We start from the raw sequence: 13,135 nt of genomic DNA, 5'->3' as shown, positions 1-13,135 counted from the left end.
AAAGTTAATCATATACATTGGCAAGATTCGAATCATCAGCATATTGCTCCTTCATGGCATCCAACTCGATGTGATAAACCATGCTAATGGCTGAAATTTGTGGCTTACATAGCAATGTATCAGTCACAACATTCTTTTTACCATAAATATGTACAATTTGAAAATGAAACAGAGAGAAATTTTCCCATCTCATATGTTTCTCTGACAACTTTGTCTACGTTAGAAAGTACCTCAAAGTTTAATGGTCTATCTGCACTGTAAAATCAATCCCCAATAAATAATGTTTCCACGTAGACAGTGCATAAATTACAACCAAGAGCTCTTTCTTATAGATCTACAAATTCTTCTCCACACTAGAGAATTCAGATCTAATAAGCCACAACTTGGTTATCCTACATAAGAGCAACCCCAATGATGTTACCACATGCATCACACTAAACCACAAATGACTTCCTTAGATCGCGCAACACAAGCACGGGATCTAAAGTCATCTTTTCCTTCAACTTTTCAAACACTGAAATTTCCATTGTTGTCCATCTAAATGGCATATTTTTCTTCTGCAAAGCATCCAATGGAGATACAATTTCAGCAAACCCGCATACATACTTCCTATAGTAAGAACATAAACCCAAGAAGTTGTGAATCTCATACACATTTTTCAAAGGTAGCTATGATCGCATTGCTTCAACCTTAGCAGGGTCCATATGAATACCATCAAGCAATACAATGTGCCCCAAAAAGTGAATTTCTCGTAAAAAAATTTCACTTTTCTTGTCATTGATAACCAACCTATGCTTATGCAGCTCATTGAACACAATGTCTAAATGCTTTCTATGCTCTATCACATTCTTTACTTTGCCCATGCTTTGTGCAACTCAATAGCATCGTCATTGGGTTGATCACTAACAACATTGGACACCAATCCCACTAAGGTTTTGGGCTTCTTTGCCCTAAGATCTCCCTGATTTTCCAATTTTCTAGCTTGTTGCCTATTGGGACAATCCCTTGCAATGTAACCCTCATGTTCACAAATAAAACATTTGTTAGTAGCCATCAATTTCCTATAATGTACCAATGTTTTCAAGCTCTTTCTTTGTTGTTTTAGTCTCTTTTCAAGCTGATTTTCAAATATGCCCCTTTCATCAACTTTAAACAACTTTTTATTCAACCTCTCCCCACTCTCTAAGAAGCCCAAATCCTTTCCACACAACAAAGCATTTGTTGTAGCAATAGTCTGTATGAGCTGAGACATGCTAGACACAATGGATTTTATGCAAAAATCCCTACTTTCTATAGGCAGCATATTTTTCCACTTGCCCATGAAAGGTTACGGGGCAATAAGAAGTGATACGACAGCAATGCATCCAAAACTTCTTATTGTATTGCTCCAAATTTTTGCATCCCTTAGCATCTAGCTTGTTCCAAGCATAACTACCAAGGGTTTTTGAAACGTGAGGTATAAAACCGATGTCGTGAGGATATGTATTTTTGAAACCTCACTTAACATGTCGATTAATTTTTAATCACATGGTTAAGTAAATGTTGCACATATAAGGTGTAATTGGGGTTAGAGTAAATTTACAAGCCCAGGACTCGAAGAAATCACAGGATGTCAAAGGCAAAAGTTGTTATAAGTGGTATCCGGTGCCAGTTGTTGGCCTAGGTCATTCATTTAACTATAAGTGTCAATTGGTGGCACTAGAGAAGTGAAATTTAATGGTACCTAACGCCAATCTGATGGTCAAAGATAATGCAAAGACACTTGGGAATGGAAGTTGCTTAGCCAATTTAATTATTGGCCAGTCAAATTATTTTTTAGAGCACCGAAATAATTATTAGATTAATTTTCACTATTTAAAGGCTGAAAATTAATATTTAGAGGCTGGAGAGAGGCATTTTTATAAATTCAGCATGCAAGAGAGAGGAAGGGGAGATTGCTGGTCTGATTTGCAGCCATTGGAGAACCTTCTGACGCTACCGAAGGCAGGAGAAGACCAATCAACAGTAGGAGACAGCATCTACAGGCTGTTGAGACAGGGCAGCAGCAGTGAATGACTGATTTTCTTCAGTTCTTTGCATCTACAAGCTGTTGTGGCAAGGCAACAGCTGCATTTGACTGATTTTCAGTCATTCTTTTAAACAAAACTCTAAATTTTCTCTCTCTACAGCTTTCCATCTCATCTCCCAGCCATTTCACAGCGTTGCTCCGAAGATATCAGCATTTGGGCCCCTGGAGGCTGAGAAATTTCAGATTTCTCTGCTGTAAATCCTAATCTGCAGAGCAGTAATTAGGGTTTAGCAATAGCCTCGGAAAGCGTACCAAAAATTGGAAGCTCCAAGACTTGGATTCAACAGGGCTGAAGCTATTTTAGCCTATTCAAGTGGAGGGACCAGCAAATAATTGAATTTGGGGCATTTTCCATCTCCATTAAAGCAGGTGAAGGCCAATTGATTGCCCAAATCAAGGGGCAAATCGGGTTAAAGACTTGCTGGTGATTCATCAAGGGGAGTTGGAATACTGAAAGGGATTGGAAGAATCCCATTGTAAATGAACCTCTTTTTCAATAAAGCTAAAGAAATACCGAAAGGGGCGCCAATTTTGGGGCCAATAGAGTATGGATTGTCCAAGATCAATAGGTAAATTTGTATTTTCAAATTTGCACTAATTACTTGCTGCTATAATTAAGTTGTAATCAAGGATTTACCACCCATCCACGGAAGGAAGGTTGGTTACAACAGGTTTCATAGATTTCATACTTATCTTGTAAAATGTTAGAAACGAGTTTCATTCAAGATATAAAAAAGTATTAAAGTTTTATGTGCATATATTATACGACTCATGTGACATAGAAAACACAGATTGATATTATTCATTTTTCTATAAAATGTAAATGAACATTCAACATAGCATCAATATTCGCATGCATTATGGTCCACTATGCATGCCCAGCATCAACTCTAGTTGTACAAGGAGTCATCAATATATGCAATCATCATGGATAACACCTCAAAACAAAACTAATGTCAATATCCATGTCAAGGTGTTAAGTAAATCCATGGTAAACAATGATTACAAAAGTCCCAAGACATTTAGAGTATGGTATTTCTAAAAGTTCAAAATAGGTGTATCATACATTTATGAAACGCTTAGGTATGAAACAAGTTTGCTAACCTTACCAAATAAGTTTTTCCAAGCTGTCATGATATCCATCTCAAAGGTACTTGTCAACCAATTCAATGTAAACATTTAATTAAATTGTACCCATGTTGACGTTGCTCTACCTTGCATCAAAAGTGTGGACCACCACTCCAATGCATTCCCCTTCAAGAAAGTGGCTGCCTTTCGAACCTTAGAGATTTCGGTGAAGTTTCCCCTTGAATAGGCTACATTAAACTGATGAATGAAAATTAAAGCTTTCAACCTATCATATGCACTATTGAAGGACTCAAACTTCACTACTTTTCCACCATCATCATAGTCTTTTGTTGTCCCTTTGGGTGTCAAGCTATCATACACTAGCTACTACAAAAAGGGTGCATTTGTTGAATTTATGTCAAAACCACATCCAAACAAAGCATTTGCATGACTGGCGCTTATTCCTTGAGCCCCATAAACATTCAAGGGTGCAGATGCATTACCAAACATGCTACTTTGTGCCCCAAGCATCAAGCCAATGCTGCCCTACATAGGGTTTTGCACATTTCCAGCCATACCTGCATACATTGGGCCTTATACACCATACATTGGCTGTTGCATATCATAGGAATATGTGTCATGCATTCCCATATGAGGTCCCTATCCAACCATAGCATGAAAAATCATCCTACCGCCTAAGTATCCTAGTTGCCCCACCATAGCATGCATGCCCGGTTGTCCAAAATCCATTGGATTGGCACTTCCATGTAATGCCTTGCATTTGCATTCCTTGCCCCATAGGTACCGATTGTTTTGCTTCATTGACCTCTTTGGGAGCTTTAAGTGAAGGCTTTGGCCTTACCTTCGGTGCATCTTGCTGTCCCAAAGGTGTAGAAGATGTTTCTACCCTTACTGTCCTTCTTCGAAGCATTCAAAAATCAAGTGAATTGAGGATCCTTTGCCAATTCCGCAAAGAGATTTACTATTGTCCTCGTCCGATTCTTGAACTGGTCATCAAATTCCTCTTCAATTTGTTGGTTATCAATCTCATCACCATTGCTATATTTCAAAACAACCAAGAGCTTGAATCCAAGATATGTCTTCACACAAGCACTTAAAGAAGGTGGAAGAACAATGATGTATCAATGACATGGGATTAGAAATGTAGCAACATGACCTTTCTTCACCAAAAAATAGCCCCAAAGTTGGTTCCAACCATCTCAACCATCATCCTCCACTTTTTCATCACCTCTCAATTTTCCTCCTCTAATTGTTGTTTTGCAGGACTGCAACCTATAATATTCACTGCATTAAAACTCCTTTTCTATATCAAAATCAAGAAGTAAGCCATGTCAATGTAGTGCTAATCAACCATGAAGAAGATTGATTTTTCCTCTCTTCCTACTCTCAAATTTAAAGAAATCAATTGTTTTATTGCACAATGAGTATATGTATTCCGTATGTGTGTGTGTGTGTGTGTGTGTGTGTGTGTGTGTGTGTGTGTGTACATCCCTAGCATAATACATCTCTCTCAAGAATAATTTCTTTTTTTTTTGTGGTTTTAGGGGGGGCCATGTAGGGTTTGCCCATCAATCTCAACTCATCTCCATCTCTTTTATATACCCATGGCTATCATCTTCTAAATAATTGTCATATTCAGCTTCAAATATTTATTCTTTTCATCTTCTTAAAATGTTAAGTCTCGAAATGAAAGAATATTTTAGTTGTTAAGCATACTACGTTGTGTAGGGCATTTATAATCCTTGTGATATAAAAATGGTTCTTGATGACAATCTTGTTTGGGCACAATAATCAATGCACATACGCCATAAGCCGTTCTCCTTCAAGATTAGAAGGCAAGTGAGTATAAAGGAAATAAGGTAAGCTGAATTAGCCCCTTGCTCAAAAAGTCCTTGAACTATGTCATAATCTCTTCTTGTTGGGCTGCACTGGTACGTATGGTGGCTACCCTATAGAGAAATGCTCTACCTCAAAAAATACAATACAATCGTACGACACGCATAGACTAATAGAGAAATATAGTTAGAGATAGGATAACTCAGAGACAATTCACACATTAAAAGATACTGAATAGAATACAATGCTCAATGCAACAAACACACTATGCAATGAAGTATACTGACCCTTGAACTCCCTATCTCGAGGACCAAGGCAAAGAGTATGAGTTGGAGAGTCCTACTCTAACGGATCCCGAAACACAGCAAGGTAGCCTTCAGATGTGTCTAGCAACAACAAATGCAACAATAGGATGCCAAATTAGTGACAAACAGGCCGTAGATAGGCTGAAAACTGCAAATATACCAAGGAGATAATGACATGATAGCTAGCGATGACCAGAATCAGCAAAACGCAGTTCTAGACAGCAGCAAATAGGCCAAGCAATAGAAAGAAGATCAAAACACAGCCTTGTAGGAGGTTACCACTTGTAGGAGACAAATGATCAAGCTAAAACACAGTTTTTCGGGAAACATGTGTGAAGAAAACTGTGGAGTAGCTACTAGAGTTTGCACTAAGGAAACACAAAGTCTAAAACCACAACAAAAACACAACGATACAGACAGAAATGTGCAAAACTCAAACGCTAAAAGCAAAGCTCAAAACTCAAACACAAGCAAAAGGAGAGAGAGAAAACACAACTCTAAAGTGAATGAAAATTGTAAATGAATGAAGAGTGTACACAATGCCCAAGAACAAAACAATAGTGTTGTTGGAGAGCGACGTCCACCAAAGACAAATCCCAAGTACTATGACCACCAATTGGAATGTCAATGTGAGAAAAATTGTCAAACACAAATCTCAATGGAGGTTGGAGAAGCTAACGATAGTAGAGATGATACCGAAGGAGGCAGGCGGCACTAGAAAGCTACAAATGCAAGCTAGGGAGGAGTTGCCTACTAGAAGAAATGGTCAGCACACTATCGCCAGGGGTATCGCCTAGGGGTAATGATGCCAAACACAAGTAGAAGAGGCTGCAAGATATGGAGGAGGTGCACTACCAATTGTCGCTAGGCTAATGGTTGATCAAACACAAGCTAGGGAGGCAATTTGAGGGCTAGCAATGGTTGATAGTGCCAAACGCAACAGTGATGGAGGCGCTAGAAAAAGGGCAGCAACAACGGAAGGAGTCGCCTCAGCAACTAGAGCACTTGATGATGGAGTGGCAACAATTGCAAAGGCTAATGGCTAAAAATTTGCACACAAGGGTCAAAAAATATGCACAAGGGATGATGACTAAATGGGGATAGCCTGTCTATTTATAGATGTGGATCGACCCTCCTAAATTAGGACTTCACAGAAACTCTCTCAAATCACATCCTATTTTAGGGTTTTCCATTAAATAAGCATGTTCTGGGGCTATTTAAGAGGCTAATCAGCATGTAATGCATTTTTTAGCTCAACAACATGCAACAACAAATGCAAGCTCCTACGTGTAAATAACAGCCACCACCTTAATGAACAACAATGAAAGGATGGCTGGTAACAGTTGACTTACGCAATGGAAGGCTAGGAAGCACGTGTCTGGGCCTTGATGGTGCATGACAATGGTGGACAGCTCCAGCTAAGATATCCTCTGCGAAAGGGGTGTGGACAACAAAGCTCTAGCACCTACCAGCTATAAAAACGAGATTGTAGCTAGAAGAAAGATAGCATTCCTATTTATAGAAAGTTTAGATCCTCCTAACAAGGTTTGTGCTTATTGGACACAAACACTCTCTAGGAATTAATTAATCATATTTTGGAGCTATTTCAATGAAGCTAATGTATTTTTATCTCCACACCCCCTCTCAAGCCCAATACTAGAACCAAAAAGGGACTATACTAGCCCAAGCCCAAATTTTCTTTTCTTTTACACCAAGGCATCCCACCCCAAAGCATCCAAGGGATCAAGAAAAGGGTACATGTCGGCTGCCCAAGGGCACAAACATGTCTCATGTGTGATATAGCTTACTAATTTGAATGGACCTATATATGTTTATACTTTTAGACTATGAGTGCTTGTATTTTCATGTGTTTCAATCGATGTACTTTGCATTAAAATGTAGAAAAGCTCAATATTTTTGTTTCTCTCTTGCACCACTCACTTTCTTAGTTTCAAACATGCCTTTAGGATACATTTTCCATGTGTCCTCACAAGTCAAACAATCACATTTAAGCTTACAACTTTTTGTGCTATCTTTACATTCACACGTGACAACATTTTCATAGTACAAGTCCTCATTGCTAGGTAAAAAGTACTCAACTTCATGGGGATTTGTTTCATCACCTATACATAGCATATTGGGGTTCCCTCTGAGCTCACATGTTGAAGAGGACAAGGCATCCCTAAAAGGGGTCAAAGCTATCTTTAAAAAGGTGGTCAACTCTCTACTAATCCCATTAGCATAAAGGGCATGTGGCAACATTCTCTTTTGACTTCACCTCTAGGATGAAACTTGCTTTATTTGTCTTTCTATGTGGCTAATGTGTTGAATTGGAAATTTTCAGAGCATGTGATGTAAATATGCATAAGTATTGTTGTGTGTGTACAAACAAAGTTATCGTGGTAGTGGGTTAGGTGTAGGGCTAATATCATCAAGGGTTTTGGAAGGATGAACAACAATCTCCAATAAACATCTGGATTAATGATCTCTTACCTATGGTAAGAAGTGGGGTACTTGTTGCATAAGTGTGTGAACACATGAAACATTGTGTAGTGTTAATCCTAACTTAAGTCAATATTCAATGAACCTTCAACTTAGCCTGACAAAAGGATAATTGTTTCAAAGTGATTGGTGCCACAACATAGTTACAATACTGGTGCCAAGGCAGAAGCAGCCATGAGAAGTTACATTGTCCACTTCCCACTAGAATTAACAACCTGGATGTATTCCTTAAATTTCAAATCAATATGACATGCCAATATAGATAAGGATGCAGCTGAAGAACAACATTCCTACCAATAATTTCCCGTCCATGCTATGATCTGTAATATCTGCCTGAGTTCATCAGTAAACTCAAGATCCGTTTCATCACCCCTGCAAAAGTTGTTTAATAATGAGAAACAGCTTTTCAAAGGAGCTAATGTGTAAACAGTTGCAACAGAGGAAAATCATGAACTGTAGCAAAATCTATCACATTCAGATCTATATATGGGATTCAGCTCTAAATGGTGCTGCCTTCAGGAACCCATCTTCTTACTTAAAATTGATGCTGGCTGAACCAGAGCTAAAACTGTAGCTAAAACTGTTTCTGAATTTTTCTTCCAGGTTCTATAAATCCTATATACTTGTACAAAGCTTAGTTCATATGTAAAAACAAGTGGCATAGTTACCAAAGAGCGTGCCCATATTAGCAAGTTAAAAGTGTAAGAGTCTTTGTACATGGAGGATGCTTGACTATATAAAATGGAGCTTATCCTGACTCTTTGAATCTCATATATTGTAGTTTCTGTTGCTTCTTGTCAATAATGAGATTCCACAATAATGTTTAGGCCCAAGCTGTGGCCACAAACTTTTGCACAAAGGTTTGGTAGATGCTGGTCAGTTTCAGGCATCCTACCACTGATCATACAACATAATCCAATGTTGAATATCGTGGGCCCAGTTAGATCCACAATCATAGATGCCATGGATCCAATTTCATTAGACTGCATCTAGCTTCATAAGTCTTGTGATCGCTCTACTTTTCAAGGGACATTTGACGGTCCACCATAAATGCCTCCAACCTTGTAGACACATAGGTCCTGCGACCGTTTTCTCTGCCCCCTTCCCCCCCTTCTTTCTTTGTCCCCCCTCCCCGCCCCCCGGGAGGATATAAATCAGCAAACCTGTATAATTTACCAAATAAAAAATGTCCTCCTAGACTCATTTCGTAGCTATAAAACCATGAGGCACCCTCATGGACTCCAACCAAACAATCGCAACATGCTTATCTGCTATGCAATTCACGATATGGAACTGTTTTGTTGAGCATTCTCCTAGCGTCCTTTGAATTTGTGGTGTGGCGAAAAAGGGAAAAGAAAAACTCAGCATTTGGAAGACAATGGAAAAGATGCTCGCGAATTATCAAAGCCTGTTTGAAAAACGTTGAGATGCTTCCATTCTATGATTTGCTGTCGTACTCCTGAGCTCAAAGAGGCACAGTATTTCCCAGTTCTCTAGCTTGGAACTGAGAATCGATGGTTTCTGAAAATAAATGTGCACAAACGATCGGGATGCGATGAACTTACTCGCAAAAAGAGGCGAGGGTCGCAGCTCCCGGGAGGTCGCTCTGCATCCTGCTGAAGGAGGAGGAGGAGGAGAAGAAGACGCTGAAGACGTCAATAAGTCTCTCTCGCTCACGCTCTCTCTCTCTCTCTCTCTCTCTCTCTCTCTGCCCCCTCCAATTTGGTGTGTGAACTCTTCACACTCTAGGGAGAACACAATTTGAATCAATGTGTGTGTGTGTGGGTGGGTGGGTGGGTGTGTGTGTCTCTCTCTCTCTCCCCAGCTTGTAAATTTGTGAGCACATAAATATACTGCAATGGATATTACCAAAAAAAAAATTTGTGTGTGTGTGTGTGTGTGTGTCTCTCTCTCTCTCTCTCTCTCTCTCTCTCTCTCTCTCTCTCTCTCTCTCTCTCTCTCTCTCTCTCAAATCAAGACAATTTGATGCAAACATCCATGTCATTGATGTCACTCCATAACCTATTAACACTTCATGCTTGAGTCTAAGTACATTTTAGACTCAAATCGATCTTGTATTATATTAATAAATAATGTTGTCTTACAAAAAGGGGGATATTAGTAGGCTAAAAGCCTTAAAGCTTCGGCCAGATCCCTATAGGTAATTTTCCTAAGCAACACAAAAACTCAAGAAACCACTTGACTTTACTAACTATGGTATTCTAGCTTATGAATGGACTACAATTGCTCTTTGGCAAAACTAACCCATATAGCCTTAAAATTTTATCAAAACTTGTTGCTCTGTCATCTTTAGCCCTTTGCATTATCTATAGATTAAGATTGAGTAATATTGCATCTTGTGCAAGCTTGCTTCTTCCAGAAAACTTCTTGACAATGTACATGGAAATTTACTTCCCGCACGATTTTTGAAACATCTAAGAGACCTTTTTCCTACCTGACTTGCTGAATTGAACCATTATTCCATCCTAATTAATCAAATGCCTTACAACAAAGAGCCCTTTCCTTGCTAGAAAACTGCCCCTTCCACCAAGTTGCATGGCTAGACACCTCTTCAAATTCCTACATAAGTATTTATGGCAACTTACATACATGAAAGCTTCAAAACAAACCATGATATCTCTTCAAAATAAGCAATCTATGTGCAAATAAATGTAGTAAAGGAGTACTACATCAGTGTTGCCCTATTCTTGAGTGTACTCAGTAGTGAATCATCACTTAGAATAGATCATAAGCAAGCATGACCTTCCCTTTTGCATCTACGCCTCATTTATACCAATATTATCCTTGTTTTCCCAACACAAAAGCTTTAATGTTTGCCTTCCATGCTTTTCCCATCCACATTTTTTGTTGCACTTAGATGGTGCCAATTCATTTTGTGTTTACGCTTTATAGCTACCTTTTTTTAATGGTCCTCTCTTTTGCTTTCATGATAGTTCCAACAATTAAAAACATGTTTAATAGTCATGTAAAATGGCCCTTTAAGGATTGAAGGTACATCTCTTTCATATCCCTTAAGCTACACCAAGGTTTAAGCTTAGTAGAGATCTAGTAACTTTCTTGTCATGTGAGACACCCATTGAAACTCTTAGCCATGTTATTGTTTCAATCTTATCACCTTGTGGAGTCAAATAAATATTGGCCCGTAGGCATACAAGTATAAAATCCTTGTATAGATAGTCTTTCCCAATAGTTTCATTATTGAACTTGTAATCACATGATATCCACCCCCTCTAAACATGCATGTCCTTCGACATGTGTCACTTATCTTACTCTTCATCATGACCAAGTTCCTTAGCTCCATCTTCACTATCTTTCTCTTCCTCTTCTTCTATGCTATCTTGAGGAGATCCAATGTCACCCTCTTCTTCTTCATAAGTGGAAGAATCTCTTCTCTCGAATAGATTGATCAATTTTCCAACTATGGGTATCTTCATCAACTCTATCATGTTTAGCTCAGTAAGGGAACATGTAGATAATATCATGTGCATGCTTTATGAAGGAGCAAACCATCTCTTAGAGACCTTCCTGATGGTACTATGATGATTATCTAAACCTTTGTCGTACACAAGTTCCCACTCTCCTTCTTCAATAGCTTTAGGTTGCATTCTATGCCTTTTGTCAAACCTATATTTGTTTCTTAAGCTAGCTTCTTTCAATCCTTGAGCTATAAGCTCAATATCTTATGGCCTTCTCTCCAACTAACAAATCCTTAGAGCTAGCAGTTCTTCTCTACTCATCCCTTCATCCCATGGCAACACATTTCATATATCAATTACTTCCTCTATTGGCATGATTGGCTTCTACCCATACATCAACTCCACTCATGTGTACCCTATCATAGCATTATGAGTAGTGTAATTAACCCATAATGCATATAGAAGTAACCAAGGCCACTCTCATTTTTTTTCCTTGCATGCCTTTACTAATGCCTTGACAATAGGAAAATGTCCCCTTTCACTCTTTCCATTACCTTCTAGACTATATGCCGATATGTAGTTTGATCCACAACCTAAATAAATTATCAATTGTAATCTTGCCCATACAAATCACACCTTCTAGTAAAAACCTACTTATGACACTACTAGGTTTAGTCATCAAAGCTCATCCTTCAACTTTATTTGTAAGATACTCCCATACAAGCACGATATATCTCATTTGCTATAATCTCATAGGCATGTTCACTAGCTCTACAACCCATTGTAATGCATAGAGAGAGAAAAGATAGGATGTCAAGATTGTGGGAGAGAAGGAAGGAGTCTCACTTGTAGCTTTCTTGCTTGCACAATGGGGGAATACACACAAGGGTGGAGGCTGAAAACAGTTTTCCTCTTCTTAGTTGTGTAAGCCAAAAGAACTCTCATACAAAGAAATAGAGGAACCCTATATATGGGTCTCAAACCAAACTCAACTAACTAAGGTGGCATACTAACTGAGCCACGAACTAGAGTAGATAAGGATAGCTATCATGTAGCTATTATTCATGGGCGGTGTACTAACCGCGTCTGCAACTGACAAGTCGGTGACATAAATACACAATGGTCACCCTGGCGTATCACGAGTGGAGCTCGATATCTCAACACTCCCCCTCGAGCTCAATCCCAATTCCTGCACACCAAGCAGGTCTCTGAACTTGCGCAGCTTCTCTGCGCCCAATGCCTTCGTAAATATGTCAGCTACCTGATCCTCTGTGCTGACATAAACTAGATCAATAAGACCTAGTAAAACCCTCTCCCGCACATAGTGATAATGCACCTCAATGTGCTTTGTTCTAGCATGATAGACTGGGTTATTTGCCAAGTGTATACTACTCATGTTGTCACAATAAATGACAACTGGCCCATCTGTAGACTGATGCATATCATAAAGTAGCTTATGCAACCAAGCTACCTCACATGCAGCCATTGCTGCACCCCTGTACTCAGCCTCTGTGCTCGACAAGGCAACTGTAGGCTGTTTCTTGCTGCTCCAAGTGACTGCAGCACTCCCAAAAGAGAACACATATCCACTGGTAGATCGTCTATCAGAAATACTACCAGCCCAATCAGCATCAGTGTATCCATGCAGCTGTATCTGAACCCCAGTCTCATAAAATAGTCCATACTACAATGTGGACTTCACATACCTGAGTATGCGTCTAGCCGCATCCAAATGCGGTTTCCTTGGAGCCTGCATAAACTGACTTACCAATCCAACAGCATAGCTCAAATCTGGCCTGGTAATAGTCATATAAATCAAGCTTCCTACTATGCGTCTGTACATAGTAGGGTCTTCCAGAAGCTCACATGCATCTGTGCTCAGCTTCACATTCTGCTCC

The 13,135-nt window shown here is 39.2% G+C and overlaps 1 protein-coding gene across 1 annotated transcript in view; it reads right to left on the bottom strand.

Moving 5' to 3' along the window:
* Window positions 1-9,559, bottom strand: part of LOC148021796 (serine/threonine-protein phosphatase 4 regulatory subunit-like protein) — a 30,288-nt gene extending 20,729 nt beyond the window's left edge. The window contains exons 1-2 of the mRNA XM_087696661.1: window positions 9,366-9,559; window positions 8,095-8,172 (exon numbers count right to left, since the gene is read on the bottom strand). Coding sequence (XP_087552787.1) covers window positions 8,095-8,172; window positions 9,366-9,412 — 125 coding nt within the window. The 5' untranslated portion in view covers window positions 9,413-9,559. The remainder of the gene's footprint in view (window positions 1-8,094; window positions 8,173-9,365) is intronic.
* Between the last annotated feature and the right edge of the window lie 3,576 nt (window positions 9,560-13,135).

This window comes from Lygodium microphyllum, chromosome 17 (genome assembly GCF_053477565.2).
Source record: "Lygodium microphyllum isolate KBCC chromosome 17, Lygodium_microphyllum_v1.1.10, whole genome shotgun sequence".
Classification (NCBI taxonomy): Eukaryota; Viridiplantae; Streptophyta; class Polypodiopsida; order Schizaeales; family Lygodiaceae; genus Lygodium; species Lygodium microphyllum.
The sequence above is the reverse complement of the archived record's forward strand: the minus strand, read 5'-3'. Positions and strand labels throughout refer to the sequence as shown.